At 39.9% G+C, this 25,855-nt stretch overlaps 1 protein-coding gene across 1 annotated transcript in view; it reads right to left on the bottom strand.

The window, feature by feature from the left end:
- Ccdc171 (coiled-coil domain containing 171) overlaps window positions 1-25,855 on the bottom strand; it is a 350,758-nt gene that overhangs the window by 295,576 nt on the left and 29,327 nt on the right. The window contains 1 exon segment of the mRNA XM_038333866.1: window positions 8,151-8,297. Coding sequence (XP_038189794.1) covers window positions 8,151-8,297 — 147 coding nt within the window.

A 25,855-nucleotide genomic window follows, 5' to 3' on the forward strand; every position in this document is an offset into this window, starting at 1 on the left:
AGAGCTAATGGGCCAAGCAGTGATTTAAATAATATGGTTTCTGTTTGACTATTTCAGGTCAGAGCTACTGAGCTGCTGGGAACCAACAAGCGGCCTCCCTACTACACTTTTAGGTATTAGTAACAAGAAATCAGATAACAAAAATGGGAATATTGTAAAATTAAAATCTGTGGATCACAGCTTCTGCTTAGTGTGGTATTACTACCTTAACTTCTAAAACTGCCTTTGTTTGCTGCAAGACTACAGAGTTAAGTGTGACCCCAGGACCCTAAAGCAGAGGACAGAACAAATTCCTGTCAGCTGTCCTCTGCTCCACATGTATACCACAGCACATGAACATGTGAGGACACACACACATATAAATAAATTATGAACAAATAAACAAATGTAACCAAAATCTTTAAAATTTTCTTCAAAATAAGTATTTTACAAGTTTTTACTTATTTCTAACTTCAAAATCCATTAGGAACATAACATATTATGTTTAAATGTATAATACTTGTACATATGAACATACAATCCAAGTTCTTTGTCATGTACCTACTTTATAGTTGGCAATTAGCACAAACAAGCCCTTAAAAATAATGCCCTACAAATGTATGAAGGCTTTAAAAAAATGGACTTAGAGGCCACCTTCATGGGTATTAGGAACACTGAAGGGCATTTGCCCTCCCCTTTTCCCTCAAGACGAGCAGGCATTTAGTTTCTAAGGCTACCTCCCTGCCTCTGTGCTCATCAACAGAACATGACTGACAGGAGCAAGGCAGCACTTATTTTCAGACCGTCTCTCCCCACTGCAACCCGCAGCAGACTCCTCCGTTCTCTCTGAATTAGGTTTGCATGGTCTCTTGTCTCTTTTTTTATTGTATTAAGACTTATTTCCCATGATAATAAACTCTCCTTATTATAAAGAGCTTTACAAAAGCCACAGATATTCTTTTTCCAGTTCACGTTTTCCTTGGCTCCACAAAATATAGCACTGCATTTGTAAAGTTGGACAGGGAGCTTGTTTTTTTAAATCTAAGAAACCATCGATCCATGTTATAATGACAAAGCCACACAATGGTATCACATTTTATAAATATGTTATGTATACGGATGTCTAAGCAGTTTTTTACCCAGGTACTACCTTCATACAATGTAACTGTCATAAAATATACACCAAAAAATAATTAATTAGTTAACTTAACTTTAAAGATTCACCAAAATTTGAACCATTTACTGGGCTAACTGTCCTTTAAATTACATGCTTTAGCTTGATACTACTGATATTTAAAATGTTTTTATTAAATTATTAGAAAATTTCTTCTTTGTCATAGATTTTGCTCTAATTCTTTTAAAATATCACTTACTGCTGTGGGACAATGGTTTTACCCTGTAAAGATTTGTTTCTTGTACTTGTTTAATAAAATGCTGATTGACCAGTAGCCAGGCAGGAAGTAGAGGCAGGGCAACAAGAACAGGAGAATTCTGGGAAGAGGAAAGATTAGTCTGCAGCCATCACCCAGAAGCAGAGGGAGCAATATGAGAATGCCTTGCTGATGAAAGGTACGTTAGCCACATGGCTGACACAGACAAGAATAATGGGTTAGGATGTAAGAATTAAGCTGGGCGGTGGTGGCGCACGCCTTTAATCCCAGCACTCAGGAGGCAGAGGCAAGCAGATCTCTGTGAGTTCAAGGCCAGCCTGGTCTACAAGAGCTAGTTCCAGGACAGGCTCTAAAGCTGCAGAGAAACCCTGTCTCGAAAAACCAAAAGAGAGAGAGAGAGAGAGAGAGAGAGAGAGAGAGAGAGAGAAGAATTAGTTAATAAGAAGCTGAGCTACTAGGCCAACCAGTTTTATAATTAATGTAGACCTCTGTGTGTTTATTTGAGACTAAGCAGATGTGGGACCTGGTGGGACAGAAATCTTGGTCAACAACTTACAATTATTTAAGTAACTAGAATTATTGGTAATAGTCTACAAAGTTGAATATAAAACTAGCAAGAATTTTATTTGGAAATTTAACTTCTTATTCATTATGTCATCATCTGGGCAAACAGCTAAATGTATTCATTTCAAAATAAAACAAAATTTAAAGGCATCTAAATACAAAACTAACAGATGAGTAAATGATCCAAGTTTTATAAATAGAATAAAAATAAAAACTGTGGGGCAAGTGAGTTGACTCCATAAACAAAAGTGTTCAGTCCCTGGAACCCACGTGCTAGAAGGAAAGAACTGACCCCCCACATGCTCACAGTGACAAGTACAGGTAAACACATACGCACACCACAGAGGTGAATAAATGTGAAAGAAAAGGAAGAAGGAGGGGAGGGGGGGAGGGAGGGAGGGGGGGGGGGGGGGGGGGGGGGGGGGGGGGGGGGGGGGGGAATTCATTGCTCCCAGCTGGTCGCACTGCCCTGGAAGGCTGTGGGAGCTCTAAGAGGTAGGACCTTGCTAATGGAAGTGGGTTTCTAGGGAAGCTTTGTGTGGTATAACACAGCCCTTTCTGCCAAGGCCACTCCCTTCCTGATTGCCAGTGTGCTCCACAACAGTTAGGAGCAGCTCCCAATGCTCCCCTGCCATGGGGAACTGTCTCGGCAAACCCTAAAACCAAATAAATACCTCCTCCCTGGAGTTGCTTCTTCCATGTATTGTATTACAGGAACAAAAACCTATACCACATCACTAAGAATAGCCATATATCAGTCTAAAATTAGCTGGTTAAGAGCACTAGCTGCTCTTCTACAGGACCTGGGTTCAATTCCTAGTATCTATGTGGCAATTCACAATCATCTGTAACTTTAGTTCCAGGGAATTCAAGGCCCTCTTGTGGCTTCTGCAGGTACCAGACACACATTTAGTACATGGACATCCATGAGAACAAAACACACATACATACATACATGAAATACATGTATACATACATAAAAGCAATTAACTCAAATTTCTAGCAAATTAAAAAATTAAAATTAACCTAAAATAATTTTAGACCTTTAGCAGAAGTCAACTGATATCACAGCAATTAAATACTTTATAGGAGGAAAATTAATAACTACTCATAGGTACATCTTCAAGTATAAACATTAAATTCTTTCCCCAATAAGTCAAAAGTGGCTCACTTAAATTTAGCAACAAGGCTGATAGGAGAGTTAGCAGGTAAAGACTCTGCTGACGAGAATAATGACCAGCGTATAAACCCCAGAATATACATACATATATATATATATGAAAAAGAGAACCAATTCCTGCAGGTTGGCATCTGACCTCTACATATGTGCTTTGGCACATGCACACCTACACATATACACACAAAAATAAATTAATTAATAAACAAAATTAAGAAAACTAAATAGATGTAGGGCTGGAGAGATAGCTCAGTAGTTACAAGCATTTGTGGCTCTTGTGGAAGACACTGGTTTAGTTCCCAGCACCCACGTGTGACACACAAACATCACTAACTCCAGTACCAAGGGATCCAATGCCCACTTCTGACCTCCAAAAACACAAGGTGTGCGTGTGGTATACATATATACATGTGCACAGACATACACATAAAATAAAAATAAACTATTTTAAGTATTAAATTAATAATTAAATGAGCAATGAAAAGAAACCCACTATTACCTAATGCTGTTCCACAACTATAAAGTAATTAAAATGTTTTTAAAGGTAAGTGCAAGGTTTGATAGATTCCTAACTGACATTTAAATGGTTTTATTCTAATATTCAAAGCATTGACTCTATACCAACCTTTTCAACAAGCCATATATAACTACATGGTATTTTTAAAGTATATAAAATATCATCATACAACTTTTATTAGCCAGAAAAGATATTTAACAGAGTGAAAAATATTTAAAGTGCTACTTAGAATATAATCTGATTCTTTAAACACATTCTTTTTGTTGTTGTTGTTTTTTCGAGACAGGGTTTCCCTGTAGTTTCTAGAGCCTGTCCTGGAACTAGCTCTTGTAGACCAGGCTGGCCTCGAACTCAGAGATCCGCCTGCCTCTGCCTCCCGAGTGCTGGGATTAAAGGTGTGCGCCACCGCCGCCCGCTTTTAAACACATTCTTTAACCAAGTAAAAATTACTCTATTTCTAGTAAGCACGTAAATATATCTTTGCAAAGTTCATACTTCATATTACCAAGGAGAATTCCTACATATTACACACCCAGTTTCCTCACTTTGAACTTTTTTTTGATTGTTTGTTTTTGGACAGGGTTTCTCTGTATAACTTGGCTGTCCTGGAACTCACTCTATAGACCAGGCTGGCCTTGAACTCACAAAGATCCACCTGTCTCTGCCTCACGAGTGCTCAGTTTATAGGTGTCCACCACCACTGCCCAGCCAGTGTACACATCTTTTATTAGTGTGGTACAAACAGCCCACTCGAGAACTGGAAAATGGGACTGGACAGATATTTCTCCAAAAAAGATACACAAATGACCAGTAAGTGAACGGCATGGTATTTAACCTCATGAAGAGTGAACAGCATTTTACACTTGCTATGGTGTTTTTCATTTAAAAACTGGCTGGTATTAATTAGGCTAGTGGAAATACGGAGAAAGGGGAACAGCCAATGTATGAAACAGTACACAGCAATCTGACACCTCAATGCCAGGAAATTACCATGTGATCTGGTATATTACCAGGATTCCCCAGAGGAACACAACCAACAGGATACATGTAGACCATAAAAGGAAATTATTAGGTTGGTTTAAACAATAGGAACTCGGTTATGATGGCCACCTACACACTAGGAAGGCAAAGAATAGGCACCTCAGCACACCTGATCCAGTGCTGAAAGCCAGCCAGCTCCTTAGAGGGGCGCCTTTTTGAATCCCTGTTTAAAGGACAAAGAAAAGGGGTGTGCGGTCAGTGTGCCACAGAAGTGATGGACACAGACACTTAGAAAAAGGGCTTGAGGGCCCAGGTGCTGTCTTTCTCTGAAGTGCCTTCCTCACCTAAGCAGCCTGACATTTCAAGATACCACTCCATTCAGAGTAGGTCCTTTCCCCAGCCCTTGCCCCATGTTCTAACCCTCCCTTGAAATGTTCCCACAAACACACAATTCACAGTCCTAGGTATCCCTTAACCCAGTCAATAACTAAGGTCAACTATCATGCTCAGCAATTCCATCCTTAGTTATAAACCCAAGATAATTGATGACATACCCTTATAAAACTTAGACATAAATGTTTATTACAACATTGTTACTATTAGCCAAAATGTGGAAATAATACAAATGTCCATCAACTAATATATACATATAGAAGATGTAAGAAAAATACCATTCAGTCATAAGGAGGAACCAAAAAATGATACATGCTATAGCATGTCTAAACACTACACACATTAACCTAAGTGAAAAAGTCAACCACAAAAGACCAAATATTGCAGCTGCACATGCATGAACTATCTAAAGGAGGTAAGTCTACAGGGAAAGGAAGCGGATTAACAGTTGCAAGGGATGGAGAAATAGGACAGTGATGGTAATGAGGATGAAGTTTCTCACCAGGGTGGTGAAAACATTATAAAATTGTGATAATTGCACAATGTTATAAATATACCAGAGCCCAGTAATTTGTACACTTCAAATGGGTAAACTTATGATACACAAATTAAATCTCATTTTTTAATCAGCAAGATGAAAAGGGAGCTCTATACATCTAGCCCTACCACAAAAACTGCCCCTTCCTAACCATCACACATACTGGAGATTCATATGCTGAAGAAGAAACCTAATCAGAGGCTAGACACGGAAATACACAGCAAAGAGAAAAGAAGAAATGAGCAGACTTAAGTCAGAGGCAAGACCACACAAAGTATGACACCATGCTGCATTTCATTTTATAACAACTAACACAGAAATTAAGAAATGGCTCTGAGGAGAAATTATAGAAACGCGAAGTCCTGTACTGCAACATTTGAAATCTCCGAAGAAAACTTGTGTGGTATTTTCACATCCCCCAGAGTAAAGTTTCCAGAAGTCCTAGCCCTTCTGGTCAACTGGCTGCCTGATCTCTCCACCCAAATATTTAACAGGCATGCCAATCTTAACCTCTCCCATTCAAGAAATGGAAATGCCAGTTATTTGCTCAAGCCAAGATCTTCATTGCACTGATGGCAGGGTCTGTTGCACACACCTGTAATCTCAAAACACAGAAAGCTGAGGGAAGTGGACTGTCATGACTTCAAGATCTCCTGACTACACAGTTAGTTCTAAGCCAGCCTGGTTTAGAGCATGAAATCCTGTATCTAAAATAAATAGGTAAATTTTAAAATATAGCAGGTGTGAGGGAGCTCAGCAGGTAAAGGTGCTTGCTGCCAAGCCTGACAACCTAGGTCTGATGGCCCAGCCCAGATGATGGAGGAAGAGAACTAACCCTTGCAAGTTCTCCCCTGATAGCTACACACGTGTCACAGCAAGCATGTAACCACACACACACACACACACAAGTAAATAAATAAATAAAAATTTAATGACTAGATTTTTTAATTAGGGTGAAATGAAAAAAATAGTTTACTAGGATCTAAAAATTTTCAAAGATGGAACTGAATAGAAGACCCGGATATCAATCCACACATCTTCGAACATCTGATATTTAACAAAGAAGCAAAAACTATCAAATGGAAAAAAGAAAGCATATTTAACAAGTGGTGCTGGCATAACTGGATATCAACATGTAGAAGAATGAAAACAGATCCATATCTATCACCATGCACCAAACTCAAGTCCAAATGGATCAAAGACCTCAACATAAAGCCAGCCACACTGAACCTTATAGAAGAGAAAGTGGGAAGTACACCTGAACACATTGGCACAGGAGACTACTTCCTAAATATAACCCCAGCAGCACAGACACTGAGAGAAACAATTAATAAATGGGACCTCCTGAAACTGAAAAGCTTCTTTAAAACAAAGGACACAGTCAATAAGACAAAACGACAGCCTACAGAATGGGAAAAGTTCTTCACTAACCCCACATCAGACAGAGATCTGATCTCCAAAATATACAAAGAACTCATAATCCAATAAAAAAAATGGAGTACAGACCTAAACAGAAAACTCTCAACAGAGGAATCTAAAATGGCTGAAAGACACTTAAGGAAATGTTCAACATCCTTAGTCATCAGAGAAATGCAAATCAAAACAACTCTGAGATTCCATCTTACACCTGTCAGAATGGCCAAGATCAAAAACACTGATGACAACTTATGCTGGAGAGGTTGTGGGGAAAAGGGAACACTAATGCATTGCTGGTGGGAATGCAAGCTGGTTTACAACCCCTTTGGATGTCAGTGTGGCGATTTCTCAGAAAATTAGGAAACAACCTTCCTCAAGACCCAGTAATACCACTTTTAGGTATATATCCACAAGGACTATGTTCATAGCAGCCTTGTTTGTCATAGCCAGAACCTGGAAACAACCTAAATGCCCTTCGACTGAAGAATGGATAAGGAAAATGTGATACATTTACATAATGGAGTACTACACAGCAGAAAAACACCATGACACCTTGAATTTCGCAGAAAAATGGATGGAGTTAGAGAACATTATTTTGAGTGAGGTAACCCAGACACAGAAAAATAATTATCACATGTACTCACTCACAGATGGTTTTTAAACATAAAGCAAAGAAAACCAGCCTGCAAATCACAATCCCAGAGAATTTAGACAACAATGAGGACACTAAGAGAGACTTACATAGATCTAATCTACATAGTAAGTAGAAAGTAGAAAAAGACAAGATCTCCTGAGTAAATTGGGAGCATGGGGACCTCAGGGGAAGGATGAAGGGGGTAAGGGAGAGGCAGGGAGGGGAGCAGAGAAAAATGTAAAGCTCAATAAAAATCAATAAAAAGAAAGAAAAAAAGAAAGTGAAAAAATTTTTTCAAGGAGGCTGGAGAAATGGCTCAGAGGTTAAGAGCACTGGCTGATCTTCCAAAGGTCCTGAGCTAAATTCCCTGCAACCATATGGTGGCCCACAACATCTGTAACTTAATCTTGTGCCCTCTTTTGGCATGCAGGCAGAATACTGTATACATAATAATTTTTTTAATTTTCAAAGAAGTCAACTATACAACAGAAGTTGTCCCCAGTTTTCCTAAAGTCACTGCATGAATAACAAACAGCTGCTATAAAACTGATAAGCCATACCTCAAATTCTTTTCTCAGGCGCTCTTCTCTTTGAGTGCTAAATTCAAGCTCACTCGTTTGTCGCCGCAGAAGGTCAGAGCAGTCCATATGTTCTGCTTCTAATTGTTCCACTTTTTTCTGCATATTTTGCACAGCACTATCTTGCTCCTGGAAAATAATTTACTTTTGATTCAACAGTTTATAAGCCATTAATAACTAAAAGTCGTTACTGAGGAAAATCTGCGTGTCAGTTATAACAGCAGGTTAACCTGTAGAGTCAGGAGACGCTTTGACCTTTTTCCACAGTGTTTCAGAATGTACATGTGACTTTTATAATTTAATAAGTGTGATCACTAAATACTACAGCTAAAATTATGTATAGGACATTAAAATGTTATACTAGTTCAAATGACCTCTGGGTTATTTGCAACAATGTTGTAGTTCAGCTGTCATATATCCTTTCTCCTGTCATTAACATGCATAAGTATTTAGGAAGACAAATGGATATGTCCCTTTGTGATAAGAGCTGATTAGCTTGAACAGTTAATAATGACCCTTGAGAGACATTAATGTGAGCTCATAGTACTTAACTGTTGCTTAGTGCTCTTAACATTATAGCCACTAGATGGCTCTGTTTCATTTTCTCTACAATTTTCAAAATAACTAAAATAATCTAGGATCCTCATTCTCACTGCAAGGCTTTGAAACCGTGGTTCTCACCCTGTGGGTTGCGACCCCTTTGGCACAAACAACCCTTTTACAGGAGCACCTCAGACTACAAAGCAACAGAGATATTTACAGTATGGCTCATAACAATATCAAAATTATAGTTATGAAGTAGCAATGAAATAATTTCATGGTTGGGGGTTACTACTACATGAGGAACTGTATTAAAGGGTTGTAGCATTAGCGAGGTTGAGAAACACTGCTTTAAAAGATCCCTCTTTCTCCACCAACATACATGGACACAAACACAGAGCGGGGAGGGGGGGCACTTGAAACAGAACCTAGGTACATAATTTCAATTACAGTTCTCTATCAAAGACTGTTAAGTATCATTGTTACCTAGAAATCCAAGTTCCCCTTTTTGGTTTTTGTCCTTTTAATTTTCCTTAATAAAATCATTTAAAAAGAGACTGAGAAGTCAAGGACATTTTATTAGAGTTTAGAAAACAACAGGGCAGGGATGTTATAAATCTCAGCAGCTGCTGGGAAAGCAGAGATACAGAAGAAAAAAGCCATTCCTTTTTGAGTTAGGGTCCACGAAAGCCAGCATTTCCAGCAGTGCAGACTGGCAAGCAGCTGCATGGTAGAAGGGACTAGGGGCTTCAAAGAAACAGCAACAAACCCCAGAGCATGGGGGGAGCCTGCTTAGGCTTTCTATCATTATCCTAAAGAAAAGGAGATAGAAAGAAGGAAAACTATGCCTTTTTTGAGTTAGAACTCAAATTATTCTTCCCATCTCCCCAGCATGTCTTCAGGTGTATCAGTTTTCCTGTTGGGTGGTTTCCCAGACAGGTGATTGGCAGGACCACCTATATTACCACTTAAGGAAGGAGAAAATGGATCTAATGTTTCAATGTTTGCAACAGATCAAAACAGCATGTGTTCACCCAGGGCCAGAGGTAGGGCATTTTCCCTTAAAGCGCCTCAACAAAGCCCTGCTATCTCCACCTTCTTATATGTTGTTTCAAATCCTGGGGAAAATGGAGTTGAGGTTCCCCGTTCTAGGGTTACCAGGGAAACAAACGGAAGGGGACACAATGAAGGGATCCATCCTTAAGGGCCTCCAAAGCTACTCCCTGTAACATCACTTTCCATATAGCATATACACGCTTCTAAAAAGTCCTGGTCACTCATGGAACATTATCAGAATCCAAGTATAATTTGCTACTGAAAACTGTTTGGAAAGTACCTTTCACATGTAAAAACAGCTTTAAGAACATTAAGCACTATATAAATATAAAACTATTGTGACCTGCATCAGTACCACACCTTCAAGCAGTTACTGACAAGAACATTAACTCATAGTCACCTTTGTGCCCTTTTATTAGCATTCATTCATTGTGCCAAATGATGGGTTTCATGGTCAGGTTTTCATGGACTTTGACCATAACCAACATCCAGTGCCTTCTCTTGTCCTCCACTGGTTCCCTCTCCCACTCCCAGAGAAGACCTCTTTATAGTTCCATATAACATATTGTATTTTCCTGAGCTTTTTAACCTTTATTTGTATTGTATTATTTATTGTATGTGCATGGGTGTTTTGCCTGCAAGTACACCTGTGTATCATGTGCATGAAGTGCCTGTGGGGGCCAGAAGAGGGAGCTAGTTTCCCTGGAATCTGTGTTCAGCCCATGATAGTTTATCTTTTACTTGATCTAATCTAATCCTGAGTTCTGTGATTACGGGAATGCACCACCATGCTCCCTTCTATGTGATGCTGGGGTCAGGTGGGGGTGTCAAACCCAGGGCTTTGTGCACGCTAGACAAACACTCTACCAAATGAGCCCCATCCCCATCTGAAAATTAAGATTTTAGAGAGGAAAAAAATCAGAAATATTAGAAATTTAAAACTTCATGAAAGATAAAATAATCCTTTAAATGTATGTTACTTAATTTATCAGTCTTCCACCTTTTTTTTTTCAGAATCCCAGTTTCCTTGCTAAATTCCTTTTCCATGGTATCAAATATTTCATCCACATTGCCTTTTTTTTAGAAAGGGTTTCTCTGTAGCTTTGGAGCCAGACCTGGAACTTGCTCTGTAGATCAGGCTGGCCTCGAACTCAAAGAGATCCACCTGCCTCTGCCTCTGCCTCCTGAGTGCTATGATTAACGGCATGCACCACCACTGCCCAGCTCCATGTTCTCTTTCAAGGTCTCAAACTGACTTTCTTATCATGATCTTCTGCTTCTTGAAAACTCTTTGAAATCACTTTTTTTTTTTTTTATTTTTGAGACAGGGTTTCCCTATGTAGCTCTGGCTGCCCTTTGAATTCAGAGATCCACCTGCCTCTGCCTCCCAAGGGCCAGGATTGAAAGCATGCAACACCATGAAGAGCCCACACTAATCACTTTCTTAATGCAGGATTTTGAGTTCTTTCTTTAGTACTTCAACAATTCAATTATGGTTTTTGGTTTTTTATTTTTTTCTGTTAATGAGTTATAAGCTTCAAAGGGGTCACATGGCTTGGCGTGTAGTGTGTGTGTGTGTGTGTGTGTGTCTACATTATAAGTTTTTGATTCTGTTTTTCCCATCATTTTTTTCTTTGTTTCATGGGTATCTTTTTACTACATAGTCTTCTCTTTAACCTAAAATCCTCATTGCCACTCAGAGAAAAAGAAAGCTGATAGTAGTAACAGAAACAATGATTTAAGCCAGATACTAAAGTGCAGGAAAAAGCAATTAGGTGCTTTACTTGCATCTTTGATGAGGACAGAAAAAAAAAAAGGAGCTGGATATAAACAGGATAAATGATAAGTTGACAGACTACTACAGCTAAAAACAGGACCAATGAGATGGTCAACAGGTCACAGCATTGTGTAAAGTTGATGACCTGGGTACCATCCCTGGAACACAGATTTAAAAAGAGAAAACAGCTGGCTGTGGTGGTGCACACCCCTAAGGTGAGGAAGGAGACTGGACAAGCATCAGAAGCTCATGAGCTAGGCAGGCTGGAGCACACAGCGCAGCGGGTACAATGGTGGGGAACGTTGTCGTCTGACCTTGGCAAGTGTGTTGTGCCACAAACATGTCTGGGATTCCATTTAAACATGAGTTTTCAGGGGAACTGTGGTATAGGAGGTCCTTCTGTCTATGTGTTGTTATTGGTTAATGAATAAAGAATCCGCTTTGGCCTATAGCAAGGAAGAACTTAGCTAGGCAGGAAAAACTAAACTGAATGCTAAAAGAAAGAAGGCAGAGTTGAAGAGAAGCCATGTTGCCACCACCGGGAACAGAGGAGCCAGAACTTTACCTGGTAAGCCACAGCCATGTGGCGATACATAGATTAGTGGAGATGGGTTAATTTAAGATATGAGTTAGCCAGAAATACGCTTAAGCTATTGACCAAACAGTATTTCAAATAAAATGGTTTCTGTGTGATTATTTCAGGTGTAGGGAGCCAGGAGCAAACAAGCCGCCTCCTACAACAGAACTGTAGTGATATTTGTATTTTAATAAATAAAGCTAGCCTGAAGAAAAGAACACAAAACAGCCACACTGATCAGCCACACAGGCCAGGCAGTAGTGACACACACCTTTAATCGCAGCAGCCACAGTAGTTAGCTGCAGAGGCCAGGTGGTGGTGGTGCATGCCTTTAACCCCACTAGAGAGGAATATAAGGCGAGCTGAGATAGTAACTTGCTCTCTTTCAGTCTGCAGATTTCAAAGTAAGAGCTCTCTAGTGGCTTGGCTGCTTTTGCTTTTCTGATCTTCAGGTTGAACACCAATATCTGTCTCTGGGCTTTTATTATTTGTGCTACAGGAGTGGTGGTCTGAATGAGAATGTCCCTTTCAGACTCAGGTGTTTGAACACTCGGTCCCTAGTTGATGGTGCTGTTTGGACAGTTTTAGGAAGTAGAGCCTCACTAGAAGAATTATGTCACTGAGGTTTTAAAAGCCATGTGCTATTTCATTGTGTTTATCTATTTCCTGCTAGTAGTTTAAAATATGAGCTCTCAGATATTCCTGCTACCCTGCCTTCCTGCTGCCACTCTTGTCTCCTGGTACCACACCTCAAAATAAACTCTTCCTTCTATAAGTTTGTAGCTTTGATCATGGTGTTTTATCACAGCAACAGAAACCAAATTAAGACAGCTGACCATGTGGTTTGTTTTTTTTTTTTTTTTTTGGAAGAATGTGAAAGACTTTGGTACTTTGGACTAAAAGCAGCTGAATGCTTTAAGTAAGACTTAATGGGCTTTAAAGACAGTACTGACAGTAATATGAACTATGAAGGCAAGATCTATTGTGAATACTTTTTTTGTGGGGGGGTAGCCACTTTCTGTCTTTGTCCTAAGAACTTGCCTGTTGTTAATTGTAAAAGTAATATTCTGATTTCTTTGCTGGAAATGTCAAGACATCCTAATATTAACTCTGTCCCATGGTTATGAGTAATCACTCTTTTACAGATCTACAATGAAAAAGGCAAAAAAAATGAGGCAAAAAGAAATACAAAATGAATCTTCAGAGGAAAAGAACACTAGCAAGTTTTTTTTTTTGTTTTGTTTTGGGTTTTTTTTTTTTTTTTTTTTTGGTTTTTCGAGACAGGGTTTCTCTGCAGCTTTTTTAGAGCCTGTCCTGGAACTAGCTCTTGTAGACCAGGCTGGCCTCGAACTCACAGAGATCCGCCTGCCTCTGCCTCCCGAGTGCCGGGATTAAAGGCGTGCGCCACCACACTAGCAAGTTTTACGGCAGGCGGCTCTCTGAGTTCGAGGCCAGCCTGGTCTACAAGAGCTAGTTCCAGGACAGGCTCTAGAAACCACAGGGAAACCCTGTCTCGAAAAACCAAAAAAAAAATAAATAAATAAAATAAAGGAGACTCCAGTTGTTAAAAAAAATTAGTGCCATTGTTGGGGGTACAAATCTCAACTGGAATAAAAGGAAAAGTCCTCTTGAGGACAGATCCCACCCAACTAAGCTTCCAATTTGTGAAAAAAAATGCCAAAGGAATTTTCTGATACTAGAAACAAACAACAAATAGAAGCCCTCCTCTGGCCCCTGTGGACAGCAGACAACAGGCACCAAGCCTAAATGTAGTGCACAGACATGCATGTAGGCAAAACAGTCACACGCTTAAAATAAAAACATGTTCGTATTAAAATGGCTTTTTCAAGTACTAATAAACACTTTTCACAGAAATGACTAGGCAAATGTCGAGACATTTCTTCAGCTGCAGTGTCCTTCCTGATGCAACACCACCGATTATCTTTGTGTTCCTACACCTTAAGGGCATGATAAATAAATAAAATGCTTCGCTTGGTTTATCATCCTTGAGCATTTCCCCTGCTCCAACAGTTTGACAGCTTTAGGTCTGAATCCTTTATGTCTTTATTCCATTTTGAGCTGTAGCTGCTATAAAATGATCTTGTCTCATTCCTCTGAGCAGAGCATCCGATTTCCCATCTATTGAAAAGACTGGAGGAAAAAAAAACAATCTTGGCACCTTTGTCAAAATCAGATGGATGTAGACTAGGAGCTTACTTTTAAGCACTCTCTTTCATTGGTCTGTCTGTTTCTAGGCAAATTCATGCTGGTTTGACAAGTACAACCTACTAGCTAATTTAAAAACCGAGCAGTACGATGTTCCTTCAGCTTTGTTATGATTGCCTTGACTATAAAGGATTTTATGGTGGCGCCATAAAAAGTTAAAGGATTTTTTTCTTTTTCAGTTCTGTGAAGACTGCCATTACTGCTCTTTACTTGATTTGGTTTGGTTTTTGAGACAGGGCCTAGAAACCCCGGTCCTCCCACGGTGAGGAGGCACCGCTGGGATTGTAGCCACGCAGCACCACACCAGCCTCCATCACCGCATTTCGCGGGACCCAGAATCACTTCCCATGTCTGCTGCGGGATACTCCTGGGAGATGTGAACATGCCCACGGGGCACAGAACAGACCAAAGCAGCAATTCCTCACACCTCTAGCGTGATGATCCAAGTGTCAGGGCTACTTACCAGAGCATGGGTGACTTCCAGGCAGCAGCATGGGTACCAGTTCTCAAAATCGTCTCTGGAGCCCCTGCCCAACGTGCAGGCAGCTCCTCCAAAGACAGCAACTGTCCCCTGTCCCTAAGACTGTGGGAGGGTTCTTGTGAGTCCTGTCATTGCCTGTGCTTCCTGAGCTTTGAACCCCACTCCTTCCTCAGTCAGGAAACAGCTACACAAAGTGTCAATGATTTTATACGTGTAAACACACACCTACAATATTTCATACATAGAATCACTGTAATGATTTAAATTTGGAAAGAACTTAATTCTCATGCAGGCAAAAACTAAATTATAATAAATACAGAATAAAATTATACAGCAGTCAAACTGAGTGAATTAGAGCTATTACATTAACTTGTCTAAATCTCAAAAAGCAAATAACAAAAAGACAAGCTGGACAAATATACATATTGTATGATATACCACTTATATATGTAAAAGACATAAAATGCTAAAAAAGCTAAGTAAAAGCATATCAAAGTATCTAGACAACATTCAAGGTCAAGTTCACAATGGGGGCTCTGCAGTGGGATAAGTTGGAGAAGGATTCAAAATGGTCTTCAATGATATAAAACTGTATTTCGTTTCTACATCTGAATTGAGAACAGCAAACACTAAGATGAAGTACATGGTAGGTGCTAGCTACATCACTGATACTGGTTGCTTATATTAGGTATTAGTTTTTAAGTGTATGGCTTTATTAATATAATCCAAGTCTGGTATGTATTGTAAGATACAAACTAACTTTCCTCCATTGAAACATATTTAACTTTAACTTTTGTCATAGAATTTATCTTCTAATCAAACGGAAAGCGACCTCAGTTCTTGCATTGGAAAAGCAAGAGTGATAACTGCTGTGGAATTCAGACACCAGAGAGTTGAGATGTTCTTCTGTCTGTCCACTAGAGGGAGATGTTGAGCTTAAAATGTTTTTTAAAACGGCTTTTTTTTTTAACTGACATTTACCATCACAAGTAACCACATTGTGCTGTCAGAAAATAAACTTGTTTCCTTTCCACATCTTCTACAAACACACACCAAAAACTATGATTCTTTATATGTACTATGTAAACAACCCTTCGCAAACCCAAACTATAGTTCCAATCCTGAGGAATTTTAATTAAACTGGTAGAAGTGTATTTAGAAAGTGTATTTAGAAAGTATCAGAGCAAACGTGCTCTTTCTAGCTTAGAAAACACATCCGTGTGGTTATGTATAATGCGAATCTGGTATGAGGTTTCTCCTGAAAGGATCAGAAGGAAAACAGTTTGTTCCTGTGTTGTAAACTGCACACTGTGGAGTGGAAAAATGGCTCAGCTCTAAGGAGCATGCACTGCTCTTCCAGCCCCAAGTCAGATTTTCCCAGCACTCACATCAGGAGGCCCATAACCACCTGTAACTCCAGCTGCAGAGGGTCCCACACCTCTGGCGTCTGCAGATGCCTGCCCTCCCCCCATAACTAGAAGTAAATTTAAAAAGATTCATAGTCATACAGAGTCATAAGGGGTCATTTTCATAGAAAAAAATAAAGAAAAATAAATCAAAAAATTGATAAATAAGCTGTACATTGCATCATAACTAGCATAAATCCATACACTACTTAAGGCTGATCATCTAAGTCTTTTTTCCACACCTAGACCAGCTGTGGGTCTCTACACCATCTACGACAGACAGACATTTCTATGATGAGTTAATGGGTGTACTAATGTACAGGTAAAGCAATAAATCGTTAGGACTCAGTTTAATACTATTTCTAGTTAGCAGCATAATAGCAGTAAGTTCTTTTAGAAGAAGGTATGGATTTCATTTTGTATCTGGAGACTTAAATCCAATCAAAAGTGGTTGGGTACTCTCACGTTTGCAGCCACTATTATACCAATGGACATGTCTTGATGAGCCTTTTTTTTTCCTTTTAGATTTTTGAGACAGGATTTCTTTGTGAAGCTCTGGCTCCTGGAACCAGCTCTTGTAGGCCAGGTTGGCCTGGAACTCCCAAAGATCCACCAGCCTCTACCTCCCAAGTACTGGGATGATGGTTCTCCTCCTCTGGCAGCATGCACAGTACCTTCCAGCACTATGCTATGAAAGCAAGCCAGTGGGGATGCAGCTTCCCAGGGAGCTTGACTTCTCCATGTCCTATGGCTCAAGTCTGTGCTGTCTTCAACAATACCGCTGTCAAGTTATGGAGCGTGACCAGCAGCAATAGCAACAGGCAGTAACACTCGAGGGCCTATGAGGGCTGAAGGGAACATCACTGGCCCACAGCTGCATCCGGACATTGGGCTTCTCATTCGCTCACATGTGGTGTCCAGCAGTGTCATACTGCTGGATGGCAACTCCATTCTGACTGTCCTTTTTGGGCATGTGGGTCTTCGGAAGCTCCTACAGCAGTAGGTTCCCACACGACTTTCTGGAAAGTCCTTTAGTGTAATTATACTACCCTGATTTCCCTCCTCTACCTTGCCTTCCAATCCCCAAATCCAATTCAACTCTTCTGCTCCATTAATCTCCTGCAAATCTTTTGTAATTTTATTTTTATCTTATGTATATGGGTGTTTGCTTGAACGGATGTGTGTGTACTACATGCACGTAGTGTCCTCAGAAGCCAGCAGAGAGCACTGGATTTCCTAAAACAGGAGTTACAGACAGTTGTGAGTCACCATATAGATGCTGGGACTTAGATGAACGTACTCTGTAAGAGCAGCCAGTGCTCTTAACCCGAGACATCACTCCACCCCATCGTTACCCTCTTTCACCCTTTATAACACTGTATTCGATCTCCTGTATTTAAAAGGCCCCTCTCCAGAGCCCCTTACTGTTCTGACCATTTTCCAAACAAAGTATAGATATCTGAAGAGTCAAAGCTAGCATTCAGTAATGAGAGAAAATGTCATGTTTGTCTTTCTGGGTCTGGATTACCCCACTCAGAATAATTGCTTACAGCTCCATTCAATTGCCAAAATTGTGTTTTTCCTAACAGCTGAATAATATTCTGTCGTGTAAATATAACACATTTTCATTATTCATTCATCTAGTCTATGACGAACATCTAGACTATTTCCATTTCATGAGCACTGTGAATATAGCAGCAATGAAGGTAACGCTGAAGGCTCGGGATCATTGCAAAAGAGGATGAGGAAACATAGTAAAGGCCAGAGGCAAAGGACTACAGGGAAAAAGTATTCTCCAGACACAGCAGGACAGCTGTACATATGAACTCACAGTAGTTATGACAACACACACAAGCCCTGTGAAGCTTAGGCCAGGGAAAATCCCACGTGCAAATCAATGAATGTAATACATCACATAAATGGGCTCAAGGACAGAAATGATATGATCATCTTAATGGAAGCAGAAATGGTTTTTGACAAAATATGGTATCTATTTATGATAAAAAGCTTCAAGAAGAAGTGGAAAAAAATGACTTTATGAAAGTAATAGAGTCCCTTAAACAGGAGGTGAAAAACTCCCTTTAAGGAAATGGATGAGAAGAATAACAAAAAGTTTGAAGAATTGAGTAAATCTGTAAATGATATCCTAGGAAACCAAGAAAAAACAATCAAACAGATAAAGGAAACAGTGCAAGACTTGAAAACTGAAATGGAGGCAAGGAAGAAAACACAACCCGAGGGCCAGCTGGATATGAAAAATCTATGTAAACGAACAGAGACTACAGAAACAAGCATAACCAACAGAATACAAGAGATAGAAGAAAGAATCTCAGATTCTGAAGATACCATAGAGAAAATAAACGCACTGATCAAAGAAAATAGCAAATCCAACAAATTCTCATCACAAAACATTCAGGAAATCTGGGACACAATAAAAAGACCAAACCTAAGAAGAATAATAGGCGTAGAAGAAGGAGAAGAAATACAGCTCAATGGTCCAGAAAATATACTTAATAAAATTATAGAAGAAAACTTCCCAAACCTAAAGAAAGATATTCCTATTAAGGTTCAAGAAGCTTACAGAACACCAAATAGACTGGATCAAAAAAAAAAAAAAAAACATCCCCTCGCCATATTATAATCAAAACACAAAACATACAGAATAAAGAAAGAATATTAAGAGCTGGAAAGGAAAAAGGTCAAGTAACATATAAAGGTAAACCTATCAGACTAACACCTGACTTCTCTATGGAAACCATGAAAGACAGAAGGTCCTGGATAGATGTTTTGCAGAAACTAAGAGACCATGGATGCAAGCCCAGATTACTATACCCAGCCAAGCTTTCATTCACTATAAATGGAGAAAACAAAATATTCCAGGATAAAAACAAATTTAAACAATACATAGCCACAAATCCAGCCTTACAGAAAGTAATAGAAGGAAATTCACAAACAAAGGAGTCCAGCATTGCCCAAAATAACTCAGACATCTAGCGACCCTTCACCAGCACATCTCAAAGAAAGGAAACACACAATCTCTACTACCAAATAAAAAATGACAACCGGAGTTAACATCCACTGGTCATTAATATCACTTAATATCAATGGACTTAATTCACCTATAAAAAGGCACAGGCTAAGAGATTGGATACGAAAACAGGATCCAACATTCTGCTGTTTACAAGAAACACACCTCAACCACAAAGACAGACACCTACTCAGAGTAAAGGGTTGGGAAAAGGTTTATCAAGCAAATGGACCTAAGAAACAAGCCGGTGTGGCCATACTAATTTCTAACAAAGTTGACTTCAAACTAAAATCAATCAGAAGAGATGGAAAGGGACACTTTATACTCATTACAGGAAAAAAATCTATCAGAATGAAGTCTCAATCCTGAATATCTATGCCCCTAATAAAAAAGCACCCACTTATATAAAAGAAACATTACTAGAACTCAAGACAGCCATCAAACCAAACACACTGATAGTGGGAGACTTCAACACTCCTCTTTCACCAATGGACAGGTCAATTCAACAGAAACCTAACAGAGAATTAAGAGACTTAATAGAGGTAATGAACCAAATGGACTTAACAGACATCTATAGAACATTCCACCCAAACAGGAAAGAATATACCTTCTTCTCTGCGGCTCATGGAACCTTTTCAAAAATTGACCACATACTCTGTAACAAAGCAAACTTCCACAGTTACAAAAAAATATTAGTAACCACCTGCATCTTATCGGATCACCATGGATTAAAATTAGAATTCAACAACAATGCTACCCCCAGAAAGCCTACAAACTCTTGGAAACTGAACAGTCAACTACTGAACCACAGCTGGGTCAAGGAAGAAATAAAGAAAGAAATGAAAGTCTTTCTTGAATTTAATGAAAATAAAGACACAACATACTCAAACTTATGGGACACTATGAAAGCAGTGCTAAGAGGAAAATTCATAGCACTAAGTGCCCACTTAAAAAAAACGGAGAAAGCACACATTGGAGACTTAACAGCACACCTGAAAGCTTTAGAAAAGGAAGAAGCAGACTCACCTAGGAGGAGTAGAAGACTGGAAATTATCAAACTGAGGGCAGAAATCAACAAAATAGAAACACAGAAAACAATCCAAAGAATCAATGAAACAAAAAGCTGGTTCTTGGAGAAAATCAACAAGATTGACAAACCCCTAGCCAAACTAATCAAACGGCAGAGAGAGAACACACAAATTAATAAGATCAGAAATGAGAAAGGGGACCTAACCACAGACACAGAGGAAATTCAGAGAATCATTAGATCTTACTACAAAAGCCTGTATGCCACAAAATTGGAAAATGTAAAAGAAATGGACACTTTTTTAGATAAGTACCATATACCAAAGTTAAACCAGGACCAGGTAAATGCTCTAAATAGTCCTGTTAGTCACGAAGAATTGGAAACTGTTATCAGAAACCTCCCTACCAAAAAGAGCCCAGGACCTGATGGGTTCAATGCAGAATTCTACCAGAACTTCCAAGAAGACCTAATACCTATACTCCTTAAGGTATTTCATAATATAGAAACAGAACAGTCATTGCCAAATTCCTTTTATGAAGCTACAATCACCCTGATACCTAAACCACACAAAGACCCAACCAAGAAAGAGAATTACAGGCCAATCTCACTCATGAACATCGATGCAAAAATCTTCAATAAAATACTGGCAAACATCCAAAGCTACAGAGAAACCCTGTCTCGAAAAACCAAAAAAAAAAAAAAAAAAAAAAAAAAAAAAAAAAAAAAAAAAAAAAAATACTGGCAAACAGAATCCAAGAACACATTAGAAAAATTACCCACTATGATCAAGTAGGCTTCATCCCAGAGATGCAGGGCTGGTTCAACATACGAAAATCTATCAGTGTAATCCATCATATAAATAAACTGAAGGATAAAAACCATATGATCATCTCATTAGATGCAGAAAAAGCATTTGACAAAATTCAGCACCCCTTTATGATAAAGGTCTTGGAGAGATTAGGGATACAGGGGTCATTCCTAAATATAATAAAGGCTATTTACAGCAAGCCGACAGCTAACATCAAATTAAACGGAGAGAAACTCAAGGCCATCCCACTAAATTCAGGAACACGACAAGGCTGTCCACTCTCTCCTTATCTCTTCAATATAGTGCTTGAAGTTCTAGCAATAGCAATAAGACAACACAAGGGGATCAAGGGGATTCGAATTGGAAAGGAAGAAGTTAAACTTTCGTTATTTGCAGATGATATGATAGTGTACATAAGCGACCCGAAAAACTCCACCAAAGAACTCCTACAGCTGATAAACTCCTTTAGTATCGTGGCGGGATACAAGATCAACTCCAAAAAAATCAGTTGCCCTCCTATACACAAAGGATAAGGAAGCAGAGAAAGAAATCAGAGAAGCGTCACCTTTCACGATAGCCACAAATAGCATAAAATATCTTGGGGTAACTCTAACCAAGGAAGTGAAAGACCTATTTGACAAGAACTTTAAGTCTTTGAAGAAAGAAATTGAAGAGGATACCAGAAAATGGAAGGATCTCCCTTGCTCTTGGATTGGGAGGATCAACATAGTAAAAATGGCAATACTACCAAAGGCAATCTATAGATTTAATGCAATCCCCTTAAAGATGCCATCAAAATTCTTCACAGATGCCGGGCGGTGGTGGCGCACGCCTTTAATCCCAGCACTCGGGAGGCAGAGGCAGGCGGATCTCTGTGAGTTCGAGACCAGCCTGGTCTACAAGAGCTAGTTCCAGGACAGGCTCCAAAGCCACAGAGAAACCCTGTCTCGAAAAACCAAAAAAAAAAAAAAAATTCTTCACAGATCTTGAGAGGACAAGAGGACAATAATCAACTTTATATAGAAGAACAAGAAACCCAGGATAGCCAAAACAATCTTATACAATAAAGGAACTTCTGGAGGCATTACCATCCCTGACTTCAAACTCTATTACAGAGCAACAGTATTGAAAACAGCTTGGTATTGGCATAAAAATAGAGAAGTCGACCAATGGAATCGAATAGAAGACCCAGATCTTAACCCACAAACCTATGAACACCTGATTTTTTGATAAAGGAGCTAAAAGCACACAATGGAAGAAAGAAAGCACCTTCAACAAATGGTGCTGGCATAACTGGATGTCAACCTGTAGAAGAATGAAAGTAGACCCATATCTATCACCATGCACAAAACTCAAGTCCAAATGGATTAAAGACCTCAATATTAATCTGAACACATTGAGCTTGATAGAGGAGAAAGTGGGAAGTACTCTACAACAAATGGGCACAGGGAACCGTTTCCTACGCATAACCCCAGCTGCACAGACTGGGCAACATTGAATAAATGGGACCTCCTGAAGTTGAGCAGCTTCTGTAAAGCAAAGGACATTGTCACTAAGACACAAAGGCAGCCTACTGACTGGGAAAAGATCTTCACCAACCCCGCAACAGACAAAGGTCTGATCTCCAAAATATATAAGGAACTCAAGAGACTAGACTTTAAAATGCTAATGAACCCAATTAAAAAATGGGGCGCTGAACTGAACAGAGAATTCTCAACAGAAGAAGTTCAAATGGCCAAAAGACACTTAAGGGCATGCTCAACCTCCTTAGCAATCAGGGAAATGCAAATCAAAACAACATTGAGATACCATCTTACACCTCTCAGAATGGCTAAAATCAAAAACACCAATGATAGCCTTTACTGGAGAGGATGTGGATTAAGGGGTACACTCATCCATTGCTGGTGGGAATGCAAACTTGTGCAACCACTTTGGAAAGCAGTGTGGAGGTTTCTCAGGAAATTTGGGATCAACCTACCCCAGGACCCAGCAATCCCACTCTTGGGAATTTACCCAAGAGATGCCCAATCATATTACAAAAGCATTTGTTCAACTATGTTTATAGCAGCATTATTTGTAATAGCCAGATCCTGGAAACAACCTAGATGCCCTTCAGTGGAAGAATGGATGAAGAAAGTGTGGAATATATACACATTAGAGTACTACTCGGCGGTAAAAAACAATGACATCTTGAATTTTGCATGCAAATGGATGGAAATAGAAAACACCATCCTGAGTGAGGTAACCCAGGCCCAAAAAGATGAACATGGGATGTACTCACTCATAATTGGTTTCTAGCCACAAATAAAGGACATCGAGCCTATAATTCGTAAAAAATCCTAGAGAAGCTATATAAGAAGGTGAACCCAAAGAAAAACATATAGTTATCCTCCTGGATACTGGAAGTAGACAAGATTGCCGGACAAAAAATGGGAACATGGGGGTAGGGGGATGGGGGGAGGGGAGGATGGGGAGAGAAAAGTGTGAAGTGGAGGATGGGAAGAGCTTGGGGGAATAGGATGGTAGGGATATAGGAAAAGTGGATATGGGAACAAGGAATTATATATCTTAATTAAGGGAGCCATTCTAGGGTTGGCAGAGACTTGACTCTAGAGGGGTTCCCAGGTGTCCAGGAAGACGCCCCCAGCTAGGTCCTTGGGCAGCTGAGGAGAGGGTGCCAGAAATGTACAGATCCTATTGCCATACTCATGAATTTCTTGCATATCACCATAGAACCTTCACCTGGCATTGGATGGAGAAAATGACAGAGCCCCACATAGGAGCACCGGACTGAGATCACAAGGTCCCGATGAGGAGCAAAAGGAGGGAGATCATGAGCAAGGAAGTCAGGACCATGAGGAGTGCGTTTACCCATTGAGACGGTGGGACAGATCTAACGGGAGACCGCCAAGTCCAGTTGGAACGGGACTGATGGAACAGGGGACCAAACCGGACTCTCTGAATGTGGCTGACGGTGGAGGAGGACTGAGAAACCAAGGACAATGGCGATGAACATGAACTCTACAGCATGGACGGGCTCACTGTGAGCCTTGTCAGTTTGATTGCTCACCTTCCTGGACTTAGGGGGAGCTGGTAGGACCTTGGATTTAACATAGTGAAGGGAACCCTGATGGCTCTTTGTCTTGGAGAGGGGTGGAGTGGGGGTATGGGTGGAAGGGAGGGGAGGGAAGGGGGAGGAGATGGAAATCTTTAATAAAAATAATAATAATAAAAAAAAGAACCTGCTCCTTTGTGAACTTATTACAAAATAATTTAAATGGGGGAGGAGTGTTGAAGGGAGGCACCCTGTATGGGTAGATAAAGCCACTCTCCAAGCCACAGTTATTAAACGAAAATTGCAGTGCCAGCGACTGGCTACCTCCCTACAAGTTGTTGGCCAGGGAGGCTTCTGAAGTCCTCAAAACCATACTGGCTCTTGCCACTAGTATTGGTTACCCACCAGAACTACATGTGTGCTGGATAGTTGTACATCAACTTGACACAAGCTATTGTCATCAGAGAGGAAGGAGCCTCAATTGAGAAAATGTCTCCATAAGATTGGCTGCATGCAAGCCTATAGGGCACTTTCTTAATTAGTGACTGATGGGGAGGGCCCAGCTCGTTGAAGGTGGTACCACCCCTAGGCTGTTGGTCCTAGATTCTATAAGAAAGCAGGATGATCAAGTCATGGGGAGCAAGCCAGTAGGCAGCACCCCTCCAGGTTTCTGTCCTGTTTTGAGTTCCTGTACTGGCTTCCTTCAATAATGAACTAAATAAACCTCTTCCCTTTCTAACTTGCCTTTTGGTCACGGTGTTTCATTGCAGCAATAGTAACATTAACTACAATAGCACGGTAAGACAATTAGTCCTGAAGACACTACATACTTTGTAGGTTATAGAAAAATCAAGTTGAAGCTGAGCTAGAAGCTTCCTCCCTGGTAGCTACTGCCTATAGTGCCCAAAGGTACTACTTCAAACTGCTGGAGAAGAGGTGTTAACAATGGTCTTTCTCAGATTCAGACCCTTCATACTATATGGCCAGGCTCCCAGGCAAAATATACCCACTGGTACAATAATGGCATGACCTTTTATGAAGGTTACCACTTTCTGATTGGATTTGAAGCCTGTTCCACAGGGAAGAACTCACATCTGGTATTGTAAATCTTGTTCAAAGACAATGGGTAGAAAGGACACAAGCACTAATGGGTGTAGAAAAGAGGCCACTAAATTGTTCCCAGCCACTTAGTCCTGAAATAATCACACAGAAACTGTATTAATTAAATCACTGCTTGGCCCATTAGCTCTAGCTTCTTATTGGCTAACTTTTACATATTAATTTAACCCATTTCTATTATTCTGTGTATCACCACATGGCTGTGGCTTACCAGCTAAAGTTCTGGTGTCTGTCTCCAACAGGGCTATATGGCTTCTCTCTGACTCTGCCTTCTCTCTCCCAGAATTCAGCTTAAATTTCCGCACCTAGCTCTATTCCCCTATAGTTTGCTATAGGCCCAAAGCAGTTCCTTTATTTATCAATGGTAATCATAGCATACAGAGGGAAATCCCACATCAAATGGGGAAACTACAGCGGTTATATGGCTAAATACACAATATGCCTGTCAAACTTCCTCTATAAAGGACACCTGAGTCATGAAAAAAAGAGATATAATTTTCTTCTTCTTCTTCCTCTTCCTCCTCCTCCTCCTCCTCCTCCTCCTCTTCTTCTTCTTCTTTCTTCTTCTTCTTTTTGGTTTTTTGAGA

This window comes from Arvicola amphibius, chromosome 6 (genome assembly GCF_903992535.2).
Source record: "Arvicola amphibius chromosome 6, mArvAmp1.2, whole genome shotgun sequence".
NCBI classification, from domain to species: Eukaryota; Metazoa; Chordata; class Mammalia; order Rodentia; family Cricetidae; genus Arvicola; species Arvicola amphibius.